The sequence below is a fragment of the Halyomorpha halys genome, unplaced genomic scaffold (genome assembly GCF_000696795.3).
Source record: "Halyomorpha halys isolate HHAL.00 unplaced genomic scaffold, Hhal_1.1 Scaffold91.1, whole genome shotgun sequence".
In the NCBI taxonomy this organism is placed as follows: domain Eukaryota; kingdom Metazoa; phylum Arthropoda; class Insecta; order Hemiptera; family Pentatomidae; genus Halyomorpha; species Halyomorpha halys.
This window is the reverse complement of record NW_027110755.1, coordinates 2,347,304-2,370,155: the sequence shown is the minus strand read 5'-3', so window position 1 is coordinate 2,370,155 and position 22,852 is coordinate 2,347,304. Positions and strand designations below refer to the sequence as shown.

The 22,852-nt window shown below is 31.1% G+C and overlaps 2 protein-coding genes across 3 annotated transcripts in view; one reads left to right on the top strand and one right to left on the bottom strand.

Moving 5' to 3' along the window:
- The first annotated feature begins 527 nt into the window (after window positions 1-527).
- Window positions 528-10,037, top strand: LOC106677246 (vitellogenin). The gene is made up of 18 exons (XM_014415049.1): window positions 528-599; window positions 2,826-2,849; window positions 2,927-3,072; window positions 3,142-3,279; window positions 3,355-3,522; window positions 3,601-3,837; window positions 4,001-4,803; window positions 4,879-5,047; window positions 5,122-5,729; window positions 5,833-6,052; window positions 6,121-6,376; window positions 6,467-6,704; window positions 6,803-7,100; window positions 7,177-7,737; window positions 7,996-8,133; window positions 8,220-8,688; window positions 8,876-9,072; window positions 9,151-10,037. Exons 1-18 carry the CDS (start codon window positions 566-568, stop codon window positions 9,994-9,996), a joined length of 5,550 nt encoding a protein of 1,849 aa, XP_014270535.1. The 5' UTR covers window positions 528-565; the 3' UTR covers window positions 9,997-10,037.
- Window positions 10,038-12,983: 2,946 nt separating this feature from the next.
- LOC106677214 (uncharacterized) overlaps window positions 12,984-22,852 on the bottom strand; it is a 33,374-nt gene continuing 23,505 nt past the window's right edge. For both annotated transcript variants that reach the window (XM_014414997.3, XM_014414995.3), the window contains 5 exons: window positions 17,625-17,681; window positions 16,811-16,983; window positions 16,599-16,731; window positions 15,314-15,397; window positions 12,984-13,548 (listed from right to left, as the gene is read on the bottom strand). In XM_014414997.3, the coding sequence (XP_014270483.1) occupies window positions 13,474-13,548; window positions 15,314-15,397; window positions 16,599-16,731; window positions 16,811-16,983; window positions 17,625-17,681 (522 nt within the window). In that variant the 3' untranslated portion in view covers window positions 12,984-13,473. The remainder of the gene's footprint in view (window positions 13,549-15,313; window positions 15,398-16,598; window positions 16,732-16,810; window positions 16,984-17,624; window positions 17,682-22,852) is intronic.

Here is a 22,852-nt window from a genome sequence, read left to right as displayed (position 1 = left end):
TTTTTAATTTTTATTTATAGTCCTAACCTGTTGAATGTGGATTTTTGTTGATAATAGTTTATGTAATCTTGAATTGTGTAAGGATAAAACTGTTATAAAACTAATATTGATCTATTAAATCTATATAATTTTATAAGTAGATAGCTATTTTATAAAAAAAAAAAGACTTTTTTTTAATGTAAAGCATAACTAGGAGAAATAAAGTCTTGAAACGACTCAATATATTGGTTTTATTACTGACTCATTTACAAGGACTCCAAAAATATAAATCATTAACAGTCAAGAAAAAGAATAGAGACGAAAAAAATATGTATTACAAATCGAATTACTTTATTTAATACAATTTTCTTCGTTTAATCTATATATAATAAAACAAATCTATAATAATATCAATCGTATTTTTAAAAACTAAATACCTCGACATGTGCATGAAAGAGATAACTCCAAAAACTGCTACTTGAGCAAATAATAATCGTTTGATATAAGATTTTGCTGAACAGTGGGATATGTATAAATACCAAGCGAAAAGAGGCAAGGGCACCTTTCGACACGAGGCTGCCAAGACATGAATTGGACCCTCGCTGCTTTCCTCACACTTGGTAAGCGCATAAACCATAAATATTTCTTACTTGTATAGTTACTTAGCACTAAACTATATTTCTAATAAACTAAAAACTCGCTCTAATAACACCAGCAAAAAAAATTAATCTCAACTCAGATCTTTCTCACTGTATTAATAATTAATAATTCTGCAACTTTGGTTTTCTTTTTTTGCTTAGTAAATGCAGTAAACTGAAATAAGAAATGAGACAAATTTCATATGCATGATTTATTCCTTTTTCATTCCGAAACTATAAAAAATAACTCCTCAATTATCAAAAAGTAGTAAATTATAAATTCCGGTTTGAAAAATAATACTTGGGAATAAAAAAATATCAACTTTGTGACTGTAATTAAATTAATATTTAATTACAAATTAATATTTCGTTAATTTTATTATTTGAAGATAGAAAGGTTAGCATTCATTAATAATTATGATAGATTGGTTAAACTCCTCCAACTGCCAAAAAGTAGCAGGTTACCAACACAAACTGTGTGGGTTACCAGTTTCTTTAAAAAGAAATACGAGCCAAAAAGTCTGAAAGATAGGGTAAATTTAATTATTCGTATATGAGTGGGTAAAAAATGACAAAAACAAAATGTAAAAACGAACATACATTCAAGCCAATTTTTATAAGTATTAAAGACATTTATTTTTATTCTTTAAGGAACTAAACACAGTTGCTAAAAAATTTATTTATTATAATTATTTAAATTAAAAAACAATAACGTCACATTTTGGTAAGGTAGCAGCGATATGGAACAAATGTATTTGGTCATTTTTTCCCCGATCTAAAAATATCTCAAACTCATTTAGTAATCAAAATTTTGTGAATTTAATTTGGTAAATTTCATGATGACTACGAAGATAAACGTCGTGAACTATTTTACAATATATTTTACTCGCTTTAATTTTAAGTGTTAGCAGACATCTGAGCGTCTAAGGATTTATGAGATATAGTTTTCTCAAAATAAATTCACTAATTACTGATTTTTCGTTAATAAATGTTGATTTTTAAAAAAGTGTATCTCAGTTACAATTGAAGGTTTATCAGGGCTCATATTTTAGACAATTTAATCTACCTGAACTTAAATGACGTTCTATTCGGTTTTTTAGTGTTTATGTAGTTTTAAAGAAGTGGAGGTCCGAATGAAAAATTAATGTTTTTTAACGTTTTGAAAAAATCGTCATTTTAATTCTTCCTAACAATACTTGGCAGACTTGTTAATTTTTACTAGTAACTATATACAGTTTTCATTAAAGTAATAAAAAATTGGGGTGAAATCAATGTTTTTTTCCCTCGGTACCTAGGAGTAGAGCTGTCTGGGGAAATGCGAACAGATAGCAATCCTTCCGTTGATTAACAATTTGTATCAACAATCTCATCGACAGACATATGTTAACAACGAATAAACAACAGCGTCAGTGTAAATATAAAACGCAACTTTTAGTAAAGAGAAAAACTAGAATTTGAATAGAGGGCGTTGAGCAAGACCTTTGTACAGTAAACGCTCCAATAACTACATCTCACCAGCACTACAGCAAGTGTAACAACTGTTTCGTCGATCCTGCTCTTTTTCTTAATGAAAAAAATTTAATAAATAACTAGATTTTTCATACTGCAATTTAATTAAAAACACTAAACAATTTTACAATCTTCACAATCGAGTAAGGTAATCTTGAGGTCACTTGAGACCGTTAAATAATAAACACACTCATGAACATTGCAAAACCTGCCTAATAATTTATTACATTTAGGTGACAGTTAGGTTCATCTATTTGTAATTATGAGAGCATATTTTCCAAAATGAATTACATTACAATAGTACGGTGCTGTTCTGTAAATTTCAACCAAATAAAATCTTTATTACTAACAAAACTTTTATATAACTTTCAAAATTGTGTTTACAAATTCGTCAATTTTTTATTAATGAAAATTAATAATACCTAAATCATCTTCATGTTTATTCCCTTTTTATACTTCACAGTTTAAGTCATGTTTTGAAATCTTTAAAAGAAAGTTTGAGTTGTCTACACCAAATTCACTTTTAATTTAACTACACCTCCATCGAAATTGTCATATAGCTTGAGATGAAAAACTCTTACAAAAAAAAAATGTATATATACAAACACTAGTTATGTTCATACTGTTTCAAAAATACAATTCATAATAAATAAAAAACCTTACTAACACTAATTTGAATTCTATTTATCTCTGTTCCAGTGGGACTGGCCACAGCCGACTATGGTAGATATTACAAAATTATTCTTAAAATAATATATAATTACACATTACGGTCATTCAAGAAACATTAATTTTTCTAGGCTGGAAACCAGGCCAGCAATACAGATATAAGATCGAAGGCAGGACACTAACAGGACTCCACCAAGTAGCAGACCAATACGCAGGATATCTAATACAGGGCATACTCCACGTCTATGTCCTCTCGGAGAACCAACTTAACTTCCAGGTTTCATTTACTGTCAATCCCATTCCTAACCACAACTTTCAGTATACTTACACTTCTCAATAATTACAGGTCCAAGATGCCAAATACGCTTCCATAAACCAGAGGTTACACAAGGGCTGGGCTAGTTATATTCCAGAATCTCAAGCCAACTACAAGAGTTACCCATTTAGAAACCTCCCTTTTGAAATGCACCACAATAATGGAGTGGTATATTTGAATTCTTATTTCTAAATTATCATTAAATTCATAAGAAATAAGTAAAAAAATTTCATTTTATTACAGTTTCAAAAGATGGTCGTTGACAAGAGTATATCATTCGCAGAACTCATCTTTCAAAAAGGAATTGTAAGCCAATTTCAGGTAGACACCCAAGGTAAAAACTTGAAAGAATCTAAGTTTAACAGTGTGCCACACGGTGAACAAGATTCTGGAACGTTTTCGACAATGGAAGTAAGAACTAGTGCAATCAATGATAAGTATTTCAAATTCTATAATCAAATACGAAAATAAATTAATTATTTCTCCTAGGAATCGATCCACGGTAAATACGAGACAAACTATGTAGTATCAGTACTACCAGAATATTTATTACAAAGCAGACCAGAACTAGCGCCCTTACCGCACCTTAAAGGAGATGGAGAGCATTACATGATCGATAAGACAAGGAACTTTTCCAACAGCGATGAACACGTGGTCTACCGTTATGGAATGAATGGACACGAAGGTTGGGATGCAGGAACTAATACAATGGGAAATATTCTTACAGTAAGTTAATTCTATATTGTTTTCTTATGTTGAAATAATGGATGCATAAATTTAAAAATATATATTATTTTATAGTGAATAATGGATATATCAATTTTAAAATATACAATACTTTATATAAAATAATGGATGTATCAATTTTAAAATACTTATTACTTTACAGAGAACGTCTGAAAGTAAAATCATATGTTCTGGACACCATGATCGATACACAATCCAATCATCAGTGACAACAGAAAAGATCTTCATTGCCCCACATCTCTACAACAACCAAAAAGGAATAGTAGTAAGTCGTCTGAATTTGACACTTGAAGCTGTAAAATCAAAGGGTTCTTCATCAGCTGTAAATAATCCTGTAACAGTGGAAAGTTTAGTTTATAATCATAAACAAGGAAATCCTCATAATGGAAACAGTGGAGAAAGTTCATCATCATCCTCCTCATCATCTGAGAGTTCTTCACAGAGCGGCTCATCCAGCAGTTCAAGCAGCGAGGAAGAACAGGCTGCCATGGGTATTAAACAAAGTAACAAGAGACACATACGGTCACCCTCATGGAACAATACAATCATTTTAATGAAGCAAAGTTCTGACAGTTCGTCTTCTAGTTCCTCTTCCTCAAGCGATTCTTCCATAAGCTCAAGTGAAGAGTACCTAGAGACAGCACCTGACCTAAACGGTTTTCCGTATGTTGAATTCGCACCAGATAATGCTGCTAGTATAAGTCAAAGAGATAGTCAGCAACACGATGAACGAATGATACGCACAGCAAGACAAATTGGACAATCACTCACTAATCCAAGTGAAATGCCCAAGGAGGACACTCTTATACTGTTTGAAATTTTAACAAGGTTCGTAGGAGCTGCTAACACGGAGCAACTTCAGAAAGCTACCGTTAAACTTTACTTTTCTGAGGAAAAACTTGGAGATGGTGGAAAACCAGACACATACCAAAACTACTATGCTTGGTAAGTACAGTCAATACATTTTATAAAGTAATTCTGTTTCATAAATGTTATATAACAAATTATGTGTGCATGCAGGCAAGCATTTCGGGATGCAGTAGCTCGGGCTGGACATGGACCAGCTCTCGTCACAATAATGGAATGGATAAAAGCTAAAAAAGTTAAAGAATATGAAGCGGCTCAACTCTTCGCTGTTATACCAAGATCTGCCCGCTATCCAACCACAGAATACATGAATTTCTTTTTCGTGAGTATTACCAATCTTGAACATATCAAACAATTCTGTTCAATCGACAAAAACAATAATTTTATTTTTAACAGGAATCAGTAAAAAGTAAGGAAGTACAACGCCAGAAATACCTTAACGACAGCGCAATCCTGGCATTTACTGACCTCATAAGAAGATCTCAAGTAGACAGACAGAGTTCTCACCATCGCTATCCAATCCATCTATCAAGTCAGAACCACAACCACTACGCTGTAGTAGAAGAACAATACATGCCATGGTTACAACACAAACTCGATAGTGCCATCTTGCAGGAAGATTCTACCAACATTCAACTTTTTACCAGGGCCTTAGGTAACACAGGGCATCATAAAGTTTTAGCTATATTTGAACCTTATCTTGAAGGACAACGCAAGGTCACCAACTTTCAACGCTTTTTAATGGTGGCATATTTGAACGAATATGCTAAACTGCATCCTCACACTGCTCTAGCAGTATTTTACAGAATATATCAAAACCAAGGTGAAACTCCTGAAGTGAGAGCTGCAGCTGTTATGCAGCTAATGAAGACTAACCCTCCTCCACAAATCTTACAACGTATGGCAGAACAAACAAACTACGACCATAGTAAACATGTCAATGCTGCTGTTAAATCTGCGATTGAGAGTGTAGCAAATGGTGAATACAGTGCAGATCAAGAATTGTAAGTTTACATGATTTCCAATTGGTATATCTTATCTACAATTTTTTTTTTTTAAATATTAAATTAGCTTCTGGGCATAAATTATAACTACTTCACTTTTCAGTGTAAAAAATGCTCGTGCAGCAGCCAATTTTCTTACCACTGAAAATTACGGCTTACAATATTCACAAAATTTTATTAAATCATACATAGCCAAGGAACCTGATACTTTATATTACAAGCACGACTTTTCTTCCTTCAAAGGGTTCGATGGCTCCTTCCCCAATTCCTTTGTGTATAATCAGGAATACAAAGCTGGAGGATTTTACGCGGAACCTCATACTGTAAGTAATTTATCCAATATGCGAGACTACATAAATGTCAATGATAAATAAATAATTTTTTTTTTAAGGTATCCTTCTTGTCTTCATCCTCAGAAGATTTCATAAATCTTATTTTTAATCAACTTCAATCAGGAAACAACCAGAAAGCGCCACCTAAACAAGGTGGAAAATCAGAATATTCATACAACAAAATACTGAATTCTGACTTTCTTAATTGGGAATATAATAAACCATCACAAGTAGAAGCTAATTTCGTCTTCCCATTATTTGGAGGAGTAAGCTTCTATTCATTTGATAATCACAGTATCGAACAGATACCTGAATGTACGTATCTGATGAATAAGTAAACTTATTCCTTACAAACTGATTAAGAAGTTACAAAATCCACTATCAATTATTGATTTTCATTTACAGTTTTCAAGAATATGGACGAGAAAATGCGCAGAGGTTTCACCTACCACCAAAGTAAATTCTACATACCATACAGTGTGGAAGTTGGATTTCCCCTAGTAACAGGAGATCAATTTACTTACTCATACAGTGAGCCATCCATGGCATATTTTTATGTTGAAGGTAAAGGTCACATTGAGCAGGACAATCAACCTGGCCAAACACCCTTTAGTGCATCAACTGATGGGCAATACAAAGCAGTGTTTGTATTTTAAATGATTATATAAAATGGAAATTCATGTAAATCAAATTGCTTAAAATAATAAGTATAATATAATAACACAATTTATCTGTTTACAGTTGGGCTCAAACAAAGACTGGAAAGTTTGGATTTGTAGCCCCACATAGTGAACAAAGATATCTTTCTGTCGTTGAAAAAAGTACACAATTTTATGCTCCAGTGAAAGGAAAGTTCGAGTATTATGGATACAATAACACTTTCAGAGCTTTCATCCAGCCTTACGGTTTTGGAAACCATCGCCAAAAACTATTCCAACACAGTACTAAACTCTACACAACCTACCAAAATTTCAATGATTACAACTCTTACAGTAGAGGAAAATATGTTCAGCAAGTCTATGTTAGACCAAACAAAACAGTATGTATTAATTTTTATAATTCATTGTTATAAAAAAAAAAAATATGAATATTTATCTAAATAAATATATTTTTAGTACCACAATACATTTGGAAAAGATTTCTCTGGCTATGAATTCCAAGTAGAAGCACAAAGTGAAAATGGCTTTGCTGAAATTGCACAAGTCTTCAATGCTTTCAAGAGGCAAGATTACGACTATTTTGCATCATCGTTTTTTCATGAATTCACACATGGTCTTTCAAACAATTATTATTCAATAAGTTATAACCCTCAGAACAGTTCTCCACAACCAACGGAATTTTCATTATATTATAACTCAACAGTGGAAGATTCAGAACACAGGTCAAGGGATCAAAATGTCAGGCATATTCATAAAAGAACACAATCAGGCAATATGGCTCAACCATCAGATGAGGAATATAGAATTGATGAACTTCTGGCCAATGCACAGTCTGGAATACAAGATGCACAGGCCAGTGTATTCGATGCATATGTATCCTTTGCAGGACAGCAGGATAATGGAAAATATTACTTCACTACTGTGTATGCTGATAGCCCTGTTTCTGAAAAATCACGATTCCTAGCATTTATCAGTGGCAGACCATATCAAGAATCTCAGAATGCTCAATCCTTCCAAGTAAGCTTTATTACATAATTAAAAATTAATAATTTATTAATAATAGCCAGTTATCAAAGCTCACTATTATATGAAATATTTTATTTTTCAAAATGACAAAAATAATAATAAATTATTCAAAATTATAAAATGTAATTTTTTAAATATTAATATTTGACTAATCAAGCTTTATATGTTAATACAACTACTTGAGATTCATAATGAGCTTGAATACTGTATTTGGATGAATATTTAAGCTGTACATTAATATGTTTCAAGGCTGCAGTTCATGTAGATTTCAAGCAGCCTCGAGTACCAATCTTCAATTACAAGCAGGCATATGAAGCCAACCCAACATCTTATTTCCAAGGAAAAGTTTACTTTGACCAAAATGGAAATTCCAAAATACAGTTTGAGGTAAAATTGAAAATAATTAGTTATCAATAGATCAATTACTGCTATAATATTAATTTAATTTTACTTTATTTTTTTTTTAATTTCAGGGAAAAATGCAACAGACTGAAGCAAGAAAGCAATACTTAAAACAGCATCCCTACACATATGTCTGTGAAAAACAAATGCAGAAGGGCAATTATATCCTGCCAGCCTGCCATAATGCGAGCCAACATGCTAATGTATTAGACAAATATGACGTCACATTTAAATATGAGAATCTTCCTCAACCACTGTATAAAGGATTGTATGGATTTTATGACTATATACGTTATTGGGGATACCAATACAATCAAGAAAACTTTGTTGGTGTTAAAAACCCACAAAACATATTCAAATTCTCAGCAAACTTTTCAGAAAATTTTAACTTCCTAAACTCTTCATTTGAAGCTCCAACATTTTCTTCTTACTTTACAAGTATTCCAATAAGCCACCAAGCTCAGCCATTCTTAGCTCATTCCCCAGCATATAGCCAGATGTATTTGTTTTCACCACATTACTACTACAGTACACCTTATGGTAAGATAAACCAAAAACCCATAGTTATATATCTTAATTTAAAACATGAAATGTTTTTAATAATGACATGAAATTCGTTTTCTTAGTTCCAACTTTAAAGGTTCTTTTTTTTTTGTAAATAAAACTATTTAAATAAAAACTTTTAAAAACTGATTTACTTCATAATATTTTTTTTTATATCCTACAGCTACTTGTGCTATCGACAACAACGAAGCATCTACTTTTAACAACAGATCTTACCCCATCAGATTAGGCAATTGTTACCATGTGATGGCTATATCAATTCCATATGAATACCAACAAGGAAGCCAGGAATCATCCGAATACTATGATAGCAATTATGGTTATGCAATTCTCACCAAAGAATCTGGTTCTCAGAAGAAGGTATTTATTGTAATCACATATTATATGGTAATGATACATCTAATGTTTCACAAATAATTTTTATAATTTTCATTACAGGAAGTGCAAGTCCTTCTTGGTGATGATGTTGTGACCCTTGAACCCACAGGACCCGCTGGTGTAACTGTTAGAGTCAATGGGGAGAATATCCCAATTGCCGACAACAAAATATCAAACTGGGAGAACAGTCATTATAAACTTTATGCTTATGCTCTTCCGGGTAAAAACAATGCTGTCCTATATTTTAGCAACCACCATTTTTACTTTAATCAACATGCATTCCAGCTCTACTATGACGGTCATCGGATAGCATTAATGATATCTAATAGCTACAGAGATAAAGTTAGAGGTTTATGTGGAACCTTTGATGGAGAACCTCGTAATGATTTTACTACCTCAGCTAATTGTGTGGTGAAGGATTATCAGCATTTCACAGCATCATATGCAGTTGCTGATGCATCCTGCAAAGGTCCCTCTAAGGAATATCTTAGCCAACCCAATAATGAAGAATGCTACCCAAAGGAGGTAGTTTATAATGATGTAGTTTCTGATGCTGAAGCTCGCCGACGAGTTAGGAAGTTGAGCACACCACGAAACAATACCACTAGAGGTCAACCAGGTAGTAAAGATCCATCAGGATGCACTACATATCAGCCTCAGGTTCTTCAAGATGGAAAAAACACCTGCTTCTCTCTCCAGCCACAAGCCACATGCAACAAAAATTGTCAACCATCTAGGAAGGTGGAGAAAACTATTGAATTCCACTGCTCATCTTCCAAAGACAGCCTCTCAGTTCACTGGCTAAGCTTAGTGAAGAAGGGAGCTAACCCTGACTTCAGCCAGAAGACTGTAACCAAAAGAATAACGGTTCTGGTTCCAGAATTTTGTGAACCCGAGGAAAATTAAATACATAACTATATTCGAGAAATAAATATTAATTATAATTATCTATTTGTTTTCTTCAAACTAAATCCTTTGAAAATTTCAATCAAAAAATTAATATTATTATCCCATTCCCTCATTCCTTCCACTCCCAACTGATGCTATCCAATTAACTTCTGTAATCATTTCAACTTGTCTTTTTTATTTAACATTATCAGATGTACACTGCCCCCCAAGTAATTCCCTTTCCTACAACCAACTTGATTTTTAATTCCAATCCTTCGGATCATGCTTCATTGCTGGAGGAGACAATACAAAACATCAACCATGTGGATATCGTACATCCAATACCCATGGTAATATCCTTTCCCGTGTCACTACCTCCAATAGTTATTCTATCCTCCCACCCATGAGCCCTACTTATTGGCCTACATCCCTTAAACATGTCCTGATATCCTAGATATATTTATCACCTCCATAATTTCCCCTTCTCGGACCATTATCATTATCATTATCGTTTTCTTACATTCGAACTTCGTTCCAAAAACCTCTCCTCCTTTATAGATTAAAGGACGAGATGACTGAAACAAATTTTGTGATGATTTGGAAAACAAACTGTACTTAAAAATTCCATTTAAGATAAACATGACAATGCCATAGAGAACTTTACAGAATCAATAAGAATTTGCATATGCAACATGACAACCAGTAAAATTAATTATACCCAATAGACTAACTTGCCACAGGACATTCACATCTTATTAATGGAAAAATGCAGATCAAGATCAAAGTGGCACAGAACTAGATACCCAATAGATAAAACATATTATACTAAATTGACTTACAAACTCAAAACAGAACTTACAAAATTCAAAATACAAAATTTTACTAACTTAACTGAAAATCTCAAGACTACTAACAAGCCTTTATGGACAATCACTGAAAAACTTCTCAACTCCAAAAATTTTAATCATCCACTTCTTGCTGAATCTTAAACATGGACAAAATCGGACGAAGAAAGATCACAGATATTTGGTCAGCACCTTCCTAAAACCTTTGAGCCACATCCTGAATACATTGAAAAAGAATTGAATACCCCACTCCAAATGACCTTCATCCTTCAGAAGTTACCTTCCCACAAAGGTCTTGGATATGACCTAGTTATATCCTATAATCTAAAACATCTTCCTCGAAAATCTGTTCTATTCCTCACCTACATCTATAATGTTGTACTCATATCCACATATTTTCCTGACCCATAGAAATTATCCATAATCAAAATGATTTCCAAACCTCAAAAGCCACCAGAATATCCTTCCTACTGTCCTATCTCTCTGTTACCTATCATGAGCAAAATCCTTGAGAAACTCATATTGAAATGCCTGTACCCCACCCTTGATTCCAATCACATAATCCCAGGTCACCAGTTTGGATTCCAAACATTCCATTCCACTATCCAGCAATGTCATCTTGTGATTGATGTTGTCTCGTTGGCATTGGAGCGCGGAATCTACTGCTCGGGAGTCTTTCTTGATGTTGAATAGCTTTTGATTGAGTCTGAAACCCAGGACTGCTATACAAGATCTGTAAATTTCCATCTCCTACATATTTCCTCATTATCCGTTCTTATCTCTCTGACAGATTATTCAAGTAAACCACAACAGCACTTATTCATCCCTCTTTCCTCAGTCTGCTGGTGTTCCTCAGGGCAGTATCCTTGGTCCTATCCTTCATATAGTTTTTACAGCTGACATCCCAATCCATTCTAAAACTATCTTTACCATGTATGCTAAATACACCTTCCTATTGTCAGTGAATAATGACCCTTCCATTTTATCCCTAACCCTTCAATCCCACATCACTACCCTTGAAGAATAGTGCCAAAACTGGAGGATTAAAATAAATCCCACCAAATCACATTTACCCTTTGTCATAAACCCATGACCTTATGCCCCACAGTATCCTTTAATAATATTCCACTTACTCCTGTTACTTAGGACTACATCCAGAAAAACAACTGACATAGAATCCTTATACAAGACTGAAAAGACAAGAAATTGCTTGTCGATATTGCCTATTACTACATTTACTAGACAAATGGTCTAAACTTCCAATCCATTGCAAAATACTCATCTACATTACTATTATAATAAGACATATCTGGACATACAGAGTTGAGCTTTGGGGCTCCATTAAACCATCAAATTCCCCCCTATGCAATCTGTTTGATGCTCCTTACTTTGACCCAAATCAAGCCATCCATCAGGACCTCAATGTTCATTATGTTGCCAATTTGGCCAGAACCAGATACCAATCCTTCCATGACAAACTTCTCAACCACCCAATCCCACTTGCTTCTGACCTGGCTTCTCTTATACTACCTAATATTCCTCATAGGTATCTGAAAAGAAGATGGGCTCGAGATCTTCTCTAGAAATGCTATTGGAGTTCTATTAATGGGTAGATTCTCCACATGTTTGTACCATGTCATTTTATCACTAACAGCAAATTTATTTGTTAAAAATTATTATTAACAACTAAAAAATATTTTTTAAAAAAATCTATATATATCTCAAAAAGTCTATTTGTTATAAAAAAAACAACAGACTTTTTGAATTAAAGATTAAAATTAAAGAAAGTCTTTATACTACAAGTATCTGCTATTTGAACCCATCTGTAAGCCAGAGCAAATCCAAGTTAAAAGAAAATTTATTTGACATATGTACAGATGTATATAAAAATTAATTTGATATAACATTTTATCCAAAACATGAAATATGATTACTTCATATTCATTACCAACTATAAAACAATACAAACATAAATCTAAATGTATGTTCAAGAAATTTTTTTTAAGCTAAGCAAAGGTATTAATTGATTAAAAATAACAAAGCTATAATGAGCTGTAGACTATAATATGGCAGTGGAGTCTAATATGACTAGAAATAAATATAACTTTTAGGTTTAAATATTTTTATTTTAATATAAAAATACAATAAAACAAAGAAGAAACTGAAAAGAGAGAAAAGGCATCTTTTTAATATGAAAAACTGTATAAAAGTAGATTCAGTACGCAACCTTGGAGTTTTCAAGAAATATTTTAAAATAAGAAGTCAAACTTCGAATCAAACATTTAACAGAAATGAATCAAATAAAATAAACTCTTTAAAAAAATAAAAATAAGGGTACTCATAACCATAAAATATCAATTGGAGAAAAACAAACTTAAAAACAAAATATACTAGAGTAACTAAATTAGTATCACTTTAACATGGTCATTTATACAATAAAAAATGCTCTGAAACTAATTACCAATCAGTAACTGTATCCACATAACAGTTCTTAATTATTAAACTCCTTTATACATATCCATAAGGTATAAAAAAAATCTTTTGGTTTATGTAATTAAAATAAATGGGGAGAAAAAAATTAAATTTAAAACAATAAAACTGGTTTAACCTTAAATCATAATAACAAAGGTTGTGGGAGAATAGTAAAATTCTATGAATCTTCAAAGCCATTTGTTGCAGGGTAGTCGACACCTTCAGCATGAACCACCCATCTCCCAGACTTGTCCTAAAAATTAAAAAAACTTTAATATTTTAATCATAAATTAAATTAAACATAATAACAGAGACATTCATATAACCTAGATCGATACCTTCAGTCTTCCATTGGATTTATTTTTCTTCTCGTCAGATATTTTAAATAAAACTTTCACTTCCAAGTAGCATGTTTTGCAACCGTTAAGAACAGCAGGAAGGGTAATAGTCCTCTAAATTTTAACTTATATTTAAGGACAGTAGACATGAAACAATTTATTTTGCAACTTAGAAATAATAAGTATTTTCTGAATTTAGTATTGCCTTTTTTTTCTCTCTCTCTCTCTTTTAATTTTTTTCTTTTCATTTTTGACAATAAATACTTTTTTTTTAATGTTCAATATATACTCATCAGTCTTTCTAATACTCACCATAAATTATGAAATGATATCTTAAATTTTTCAAGAACTGATTCTTTACCAGTTTTCATCAATCAAGATGGGTTGTAATTAATTTAATAGTTAACACATTTTAACTAAATAACACAAAATCATCAGCTATACCCATATCTGGATATTTAGTGACTCACACTTGTACCTTTTTCAGTAAAAAATACCTTCCTGACATATTCAATCAAGTGCTCAACTGGATAAAACAAAAAGACCAATACCCCTTCCCTTCTTCTAGAAAAGAAATTTAATGGAATAAAAATTTCCTATTAGTACTTTGTGGAACATTCTGGACAACCACATCCATAATATAATGATCGACTTCTCCAGTATTCTCTGCTCAATCAAATATTGTACAAAAATTTCTCGCTGTAAATATAATCATACATCTTTTAGATATAACAAGGTGATGAAAACAACACATATTTACATATAAGAAGATGGTCAGGGTTGCGGTCAAAAAAAGAACAAATAGGTTATAACTACATTTTTTCTGATGACTGTTATAAGGAAAATATTTTTTCAATAGTTAAATGGGCCAATCTAAAATCATATCGATCCTTTTTTTTGCCTTTTCGGTGATCAGAATAGAATAAACATAAAAGTTTTAGAACATATTGGAAGAAGGTAGGTTTCTCTATAGTTAGTACAATCCCACATTAAGAAGGGATTGTCATAAAAACACTACAAAAATGTTTTTAATTTATTCAATATGTCTATCTGCCAGGATATCACTAATCTCAGTGATTAAAAGTTAAAAATACTTATGCCATCAATTAATGCCCAAAATGGAGTCTCATATTTTTGATTCTGTAAGTTTACACAATATTGACTTAGAATTTTATTTATATAAGTCAAATTTTTCAATCATTGTAATCAAACTTACAAAACCTACAGGCTCAAATTATGGAACAACCAAAAAATAGTAATTTAGAATTAAAATACTTGTAAATGACAATTTATAATGATTTTTCATTTGAAGTTGTTTTTGGTTTTCAAATGATTCATATCATTTGCAACCATAAAACACAAAGTTGGCTAATTCAAATTGGAAGGATACGAAGTTCTTTTGTTTTTTTCTGTCCATTAACTTATTTTAGTGAAGTTAGGAACAATATTTCTAAAGTGTTTTAACATTTTATTAATGTGGCAAATTACTAAGTCTCAATTCATATCAAATTAACAAGTCCATCGCACTAGCTAAAGTAAAATAAAAGAATAGAAACCCGTCATCTACCTTACCACAACAGTTCAATTTTTTCTTCAGAAAGCTTATTCATCTTTCTCATTAAGGTTTCTAAGAATATTATATCTAATAGATATTGATGTAGTACAGAAAAAATTCCTTACCTGTGAAATAGGTTTAATGCTAAAAGTGAGCTCTTCATGTAATTTTGGATTGTCAGCTGAATTTGCAAGTACAAATCTATGAGCCTAAAACAGATGAAATATATTGTCTCTAATTTCCAGTTATTCTTCTTGTTATCCTATCTTAAATATATTCATTCAATTCATATTCATTAGCATAAATCAATTCATAAGATTCAAACAAAACATACGTAGATTTTAATTGGAATAAAAACTCATCATTGAGCACTGTCTGCTTATCCATGAAAAGCAAACATATATTCAGCTATCTTAATTTCATAAGATAATATGATCAATAGATATTTCTACTATGGATTTGGTAAAGCAAGACAACTAAGGAAATAAAAATTTTAATTTTCTGTAATCTATTGGTACCACATATTTCTCAAAATTACCTATGTTTGAAATCATTTTGAGAGGTACTATTTCAAGATGAAGGACACACATCAAAAAAATTTTGAATCACATCCTTTTTCCACAATAGCAGTAAGTCAGAACAAAGGCAAACTTTTGATATCAGCAGCACAGCTTTAGGAAAGAGAGAAGTTTCAGGATTATAATCTTACCTAATTCATTGAATTCTAACCTTTTACGAGTTGAGCAAAAATAGCAAAAACAGTTAGCTGGTTAAACACACTGGGAAATGTAATACTATTTCCAAAAAATACAAAAACAGTAAATCAGAGAGAATGGTAGAGCATTTATAATTCTGGAATTACTCTGTAAAATCATAAATAATTTAGAAATTAATCCTCAGAGGTAATGAGACTCAATTGTTCAAAACTTGAAGCTGAGACCAGGTTAAGCACTTTCATGAAACAGCCTTACAAAAACATTCTTCCTCTTAACAAGTATTAAATGTAACTATGTAAATCCTTTAGCATGTTAGAACCACCACTGTGGAACATCTTTTATAACAAAATTATTGTAAGTCTTCTTTTAGGGTTTTTCATGCTCACAAGTCCATTTGACAGAATCACTGAAATTAGTCAGATCAAAGAAAGAGTAAAAGAGAATAAGAGCTTTTCCATCACTAGCCTTCAATAAAAGAGGTGGCTGAAAGCTAGGGTAATATGATGACGATATTGTATATCTTTATAACGTAATGTCTAACGGTTATCCTTTTAATGACAGAACAGCCTTAGCACTAATAAATTTATGAACTGTGTCGAGTATAAGAAATGATTATTTATTTAATAAAAGGCAATAATACTGAGATTTTTCTTAGCAGTATTCAAAATAATGCAAATAATTAATTTAATATTACCAAGGGTGGTTCTGCTGCAAGATTTTCAGGTAACAATTTTAAATCAGATTTCTTCACTTCTGATTCATTACCAAAATCAATAAAAACAACTTTAACATTGTCTCTAAAGATCTGAATAATTTCTGCCCTATACCTAGAATATGAATGATATAAAATTAGCATATAACATCAATATTTAACAACATCTAATCAATTCCAAATCAGCATAATACCAGTCTCCTTCATAAGGTGCAATACATTTTGATCCCGGTTCAATTCTCATGTCATTAACATCACCCTCAAGAACACAATTCTTTAATTCACTCATCATAGTTCCCTGTTTTTTGTAGTCATCTAATTTGTAAGCCCAAAATTCATTATTACGCCGTACAGCTCCTACGGTCACCTATCAACATTGAAACATTTATTGTATATAAAACATTACATTTTGACAACGTATTTCTATAAATATAAAAGTAATTATTATGAAACATTTACACAAAGTCCATACATTTTTTTACAAAGAAAATAATTAAAATAGATAATGATACAAGGTTTGAATCTTGATTTATCAATGAAATTGCATATCGTTATTAAAAGATGAATATATAATAATAATACAATAATAATCAATACATGAAAAAAAATAAATATATTTTTAATCCATCAAATAGCATGGTTTGGTTCAGTAAATCTAGAATTATTATACTATTAATATTCAATGAATATTCTAAATTGAATATTTTTCTTCGATAAACATTATAAAGACACAAATTATCAGTTGAAATCATACGTGAATTCATGCAGGTCATAATTAAATGGATTAGCAATGGGAAGATTTGATAACACTTATGATGGATGTCATGAACACAATTGGTAATTATAATTGTAATTGAAATTTAGATGAATTTCTGAATAATGAAATTCTCCAAACTATATTCAAGTAACTCATTGAAGGCAGTATAAATCTGAACAAGAAACTATGATAGTCATAAAACCTACAAATGCTAATAATTAATTATAACTTAATTAATACTTGTAACTTACTTTTGTGAATGTAACAGCAGGTATTGGTGCTTTATTTATATTGCTGGGTTTTTGACTCTGAAAAAAAAATTAATAAGAATAAATATTTTATAATATATTATTATTTATATTATAGTTTATTTTACAATAATATACAGTGAGATAATACATAATTTCACTATATAATGGTAAAATAATCTACTACTTAAATCGGACCTTCAATAACATTTTATCAGAAACTCAGATACATCAGGATATTATCAATAATTTATAATAAAATGCAACAATGTCAGTCAAGTTGTTATCTCAGACAAGGTACATTGAATACTAATAACATGTTAAATTATAACAGAAATATTGAAGTAAATACATAATATAAAACAATTTGCAAGATATACTAAATATAACACTAAATATTTACTATAGGATATTAAAAGCTATTGAAATACTAACTAACTATGAAGTAAAGTCATGAACAAAATTTGAATTTACAATCTGTTCAGCTGAAAGAAATATTCCCAATAGCTATCCAAAAGAGGCACAGGATATTGTAACCATGACGTTTGAATAAAGAGAACATAAAAATAAGGCCAAGGATAGCAATCACACAAGTTTGTTGTTGCAAGTGAAATTTAGAGAGCTCCCTTGAATTTTTTTTAATTTGGCTCATTAAAACCAACCCAGGAGGGATATTCTACTAGTTGAAACAACTAATGTTACAAAGGTAACAAGTTAATAAAATCTGAAATGCATCAGACTAGGATGGGTTGCCTGGAATACACCAAGCAATAGAATAAACATTGACGCGAAAGGGCCCAAAAACCTACTAAATCAGAAGTACATGAATGTAAATTGAGATCATATAGGAAATGTAGACACAACTGACAGTGATCAGCTCAGTCTCATAAAATATAATGATTTAGCAAAAACAGTTTTCATAAATATTGATACAAGAATAACATAAATAAACAAATCTCCCTTTGTAGTACAGAACTACTATGCATGATGAATAAAGGCAAAGGTTCTTGTAATAAAAAAATGTATGATACAGACCATCAGGCCTGCAGAAGCCATGCAGTATTGAGGTGTCACTTAAGCAACCTCAAGTCTGAAACCGAGGTTTTGAATGCAGCCCGGTTAAGTTGAAATTTATTTAGTGGCGGACACACATAATGAATACGATATTTGAACCTTCCCACTCTGGCTAGAATAGGTTAGTAATCTCTAGGATAATAACCAATCCATATGCAAGAAATAGAAGAGGGAGAAAAAAATGTTGGGAACTTTTTACTTGCTATCAGCATTCACACAGTCCACAAATCATTTTGCTAGAGTAACCACTTAAAACAATGGATTGTGATACAAGTAATATCACCAGATACAGAAAATATCACAATCAAAGAGGTGATGAAGTAAGGATTCTTACCAAAGGACATATTTAGTGATATTCTCAATTTAAAGAAGAGGAAAGTCATAATGAAAATTTTCAGCTCAATTAAGGAGGAAGGGCAAAAGGGAATCACAAGTAATGCACACTCTCCAGGAACTTGATTCTAATTTTTAAAGGATTACCATTCATCAAACACCATCTATATAAACATGAAGTCATTTATAGGGAATACTAATAAGACTGTAGAAATCAAAAGAAAGAATAACTCAGAAATGTCTTTTATGTAATGAGAAGACCTGAGGCACAAAGCCTACCGATAGCATATATAATATAAGGATATATCAGATATGATAAGAATCTCACTTAGTCCCGGAGACACCCGGGCTGTGACATCGGCTTATGTATCCCTTGTTTAAAATCTAAAACACACGGACTAATTACTAACAAGGTACATGTGTGAGGATTCCCCCTCAAGGAATTTTTAATGGAACTTGGAAATGTTTACCTCAAGTAAAAACATATGGAGAGAGTTTTTGTAGCCATATTGACCTGTACAGGTGAAGAAAGAGATAGTACATTTTAAGAAGACAATACCACTTTCTTTAAATAAACATGAGTGAGTAGAACTTCACCACACTCAGACAAGAGAGGCGGCAGCAGCAGCAATAAGAAAAGAACAAGAGGGAAACCCGTCTTCCACCGCAACATCCAAACCAAGTAACCAAACCGCCTAGGTAAGGAGAGTATTGTAATTGGGTTAAAGTTTTGATGGGCAGTTTTCAACCGATTTATCTATCATAAAATACCTTTGAGTAAAAAAAAACATTCTTGTCTATTGGTATGTCTGTGCAACAATTATCTCAAGAACAGATGGGACATTTTTGATGCTTCTTCTTTTGTTTTATAGCAGTTTAGCTCCCGATGCCTGTTTACCCAATTGGAAACCCTGTGCACTATAGCTGCTGCGCAATAACTGTAAAAATTAGATTTATCCCTAGGCAGTATAATCACAACAGCTTCAACAGATATACTTACCTAAACTTTTCTACCTAAAGCCATTTAACTTGTCATATATAACATAAATCTTCAAGAATAATCAGGATAAAACATTATGAAAAAGAAAATTTGATTTGAACATAACTCAAAAATTATAGATTTTACAGCAAACTATGTATATCTTTATTTGATAGGAAATAAAATTAATTTGAAAAAAATAAACCATCGAAATCGTATCATTTTTAGCAGAAATAGATTTTTATGTCCCCTCCTTCTATTTGATAGGTATTACCTTAAAAACTGTTGTTTTGGCCAGCAATGCCCGTGCACCAAACCGGGCATCCAGTGCTCAATAGCTGAAAAATGTCTTGTTTTTTTTAATAGTAAAGCCATTTTTTATACTTATTTGGAGACTACAATATACCACCCCTTAACTTTTCATACATAGCACAAATTATTTTAATTTTCATTAGAATAAATGTTTTGAGCTGTTTAGCCCATTTTCAACCTTTAATCTTCTATCATCACATATTTATTTTATTTATAACTTTAATTTTTTCTCTTGAATAAGTAAACTGATTACGTTGCTTCTTTTTTTTGTTCTAAAAGATTTTGGCACCCCATGCCTGTAAATCAAATATCAGCCGTCCTAGATACTGGACAATGATTTTAATGAAACTTGCTTCAAGTTTTCTACATGAAATCATCAAATCCTGAAGAAAAAAAGTAATGAAATAAACAAATTTACTTCTGCATAGCTCAAAAAGTATATACTTTATAATAAACTAAGTATTATTTCTATTTAATAGATAATAAAATTACAACAAAACCAAAAATACATCGAAATCAGATCACTATTAGCTAATACGGCTTTAAATCACGTTTTACTATACCTACCAACCAGGTAAGAAGAGTATTCTAATCAACTCAAATTTTTTATGTCCAATTTTCAACAGATCTAAGGGCTATGTTTCAGAGGTTCCTTGCTTTATGTTTTTTTTAAATAGATATTCAATATGCAATTAAATTCCCTACAAAACAAAATCAAAAATCATTTAAACTGGATTAGTACTAGGAAAGATGGGACTTTTTGAATTTTTTATCTGTTTTCCAAACATAATATACACCTCAGTTTTACATCGCTAACCTTTCAATTTTGGTTGATAAATTTTTAGATTATTTCCAAATCTATACATCTCTTAAACCATTCTGGATGCTCATTGGAAGAATAATTAAATTGTAAAATAAGACAAACTAAAGAATAAATAAATATCAAATCTCTACTGGACCAATATTAAGGCTAAATATACCGAATTTTAGATAAACTTAAGTGGAAAAAGTGGTTTATATTAGGGTTAACTTATGAATCTGAATAAAATTAAGTTCAATATTTATTGATTTCCATTTTAAACTGGAAAAGTCAATTTTAAATTTATAAAACTACCACAATAAGATTTAAACAAAATGCTATGCAGAAAAGAGTATTTAAAGTACTATCCAAAGCAAAAATATCTATTTCTTATTTTTTAATTGATTTAGATCAATTACTTAGTTTTTCATAAAATGAGGGATAAATTTCCACTCTGGCCAACTCCATTAAAATTGTATTTAAGGATTTTAACACTCCTGAAATAATATTTAGTAGCCCGTAAGGGTGAATGTACCGAATTTCAATGATTATTGAATTTTTCTAAAAGATAGCAACACTTTAAGGGAAAATTAACTTTTCATCTTATTTATAAACAAAATCATAATTTCCGGTCTATACACAGATTTGCTGTCTAGAACCGCATTAAATTCATGCTAATTGTTTATTAATTATTGAAAAATTATTATGCATTTAAAAAAAATCTTTATTAATATCAGTAAATCAAAAAATCCAGGTAAAACGCTGCCTAAAAAAATCCACACGCCTGCACAAACAGATTCATTTTTGGTAACTTAGGATGATCGGCTGTATCTTATCAAAATATATGCACAAATTCGAAATGTGATATTTCTAGTGATGCACTGAGCAGTAGGTGAAACATCTTGCCTTTCAGTTTCAATTTTACATCTCAAGTAATTAACTCTGGAGCTAATATACAGAGTTAAAAATTCATTAATAAAGTTTAAGATAATGAATTTAACAGTTAATTACATCTCAGAGAATTTTTCAAATCAGCAAAAATAAATAGGTATTCCTCAAATCGATGGTTAAAACACTTTTTGTCCAAATGATGTGTAATTTCGACCAAATGTAAAAAACAAAATCATAAAGACTTCTTAATTGAGAATCTATAATCATCAGAGTTCATCATTCTGATCTTAAAATTGAATTCTCATATCTATTTGGAAGACTTTTTTTTAGTGTTGCCATAATGATTCTAAAGTATTTTGTTATTTATTAATTACATAAATAAGTTAATTATCAAACCATTATGCAATAATTAACAAAATGTTTTTATTTTATTCGTATATTTACCCTTTCCCCTCAACAGTTTTCCACATTTTTTTTTCTCGGATTCCCTACAGAAAAAAAAAAAATTCGTTCTAGAGAAGAGGTAAGGTAAGTCATGTGAGAGAACACACCAAATATCTTTTAATTCTATAGAGGCAAACTCTTTCAAAATTTCACTTTCTAAAATAACAATGTATTCTTTTTTATTGTCTCTGGCATACCTTTTAAGATCGTTGACCCCACACATTTTCACCACAAAATGGGATTTCAACAAAAACAGCAGTTTTTATTATGAGAAAGAAAACATCATGTAACAAAAAGGGCAATAATACTGTTGTAAAATTTTAATTTCTTTAAAAATGAACTTACTAAAATTAAAGTAATACAAATAAAATTTTCTACTGTTCCCAACTAGCGAAGATT

Bases quoted from the DNA above. Each gene is read 5' to 3' on its own strand.
- LOC106677246 (XM_014415049.1), top strand. From the start codon at position 566: ATGAATTGGACCCTCGCTGCTTTCCTCACACTTG. The intron at 3,073-3,141 runs GTTTCATTTACT...CAATAATTACAG, and splicing joins AGAACCAACTTAACTTCCAG to GTCCAAGATGCCAAATACGC. The intron at 6,377-6,466 runs GTACGTATCTGA...TTTCATTTACAG, and splicing joins TATCGAACAGATACCTGAAT to TTTTCAAGAATATGGACGAG.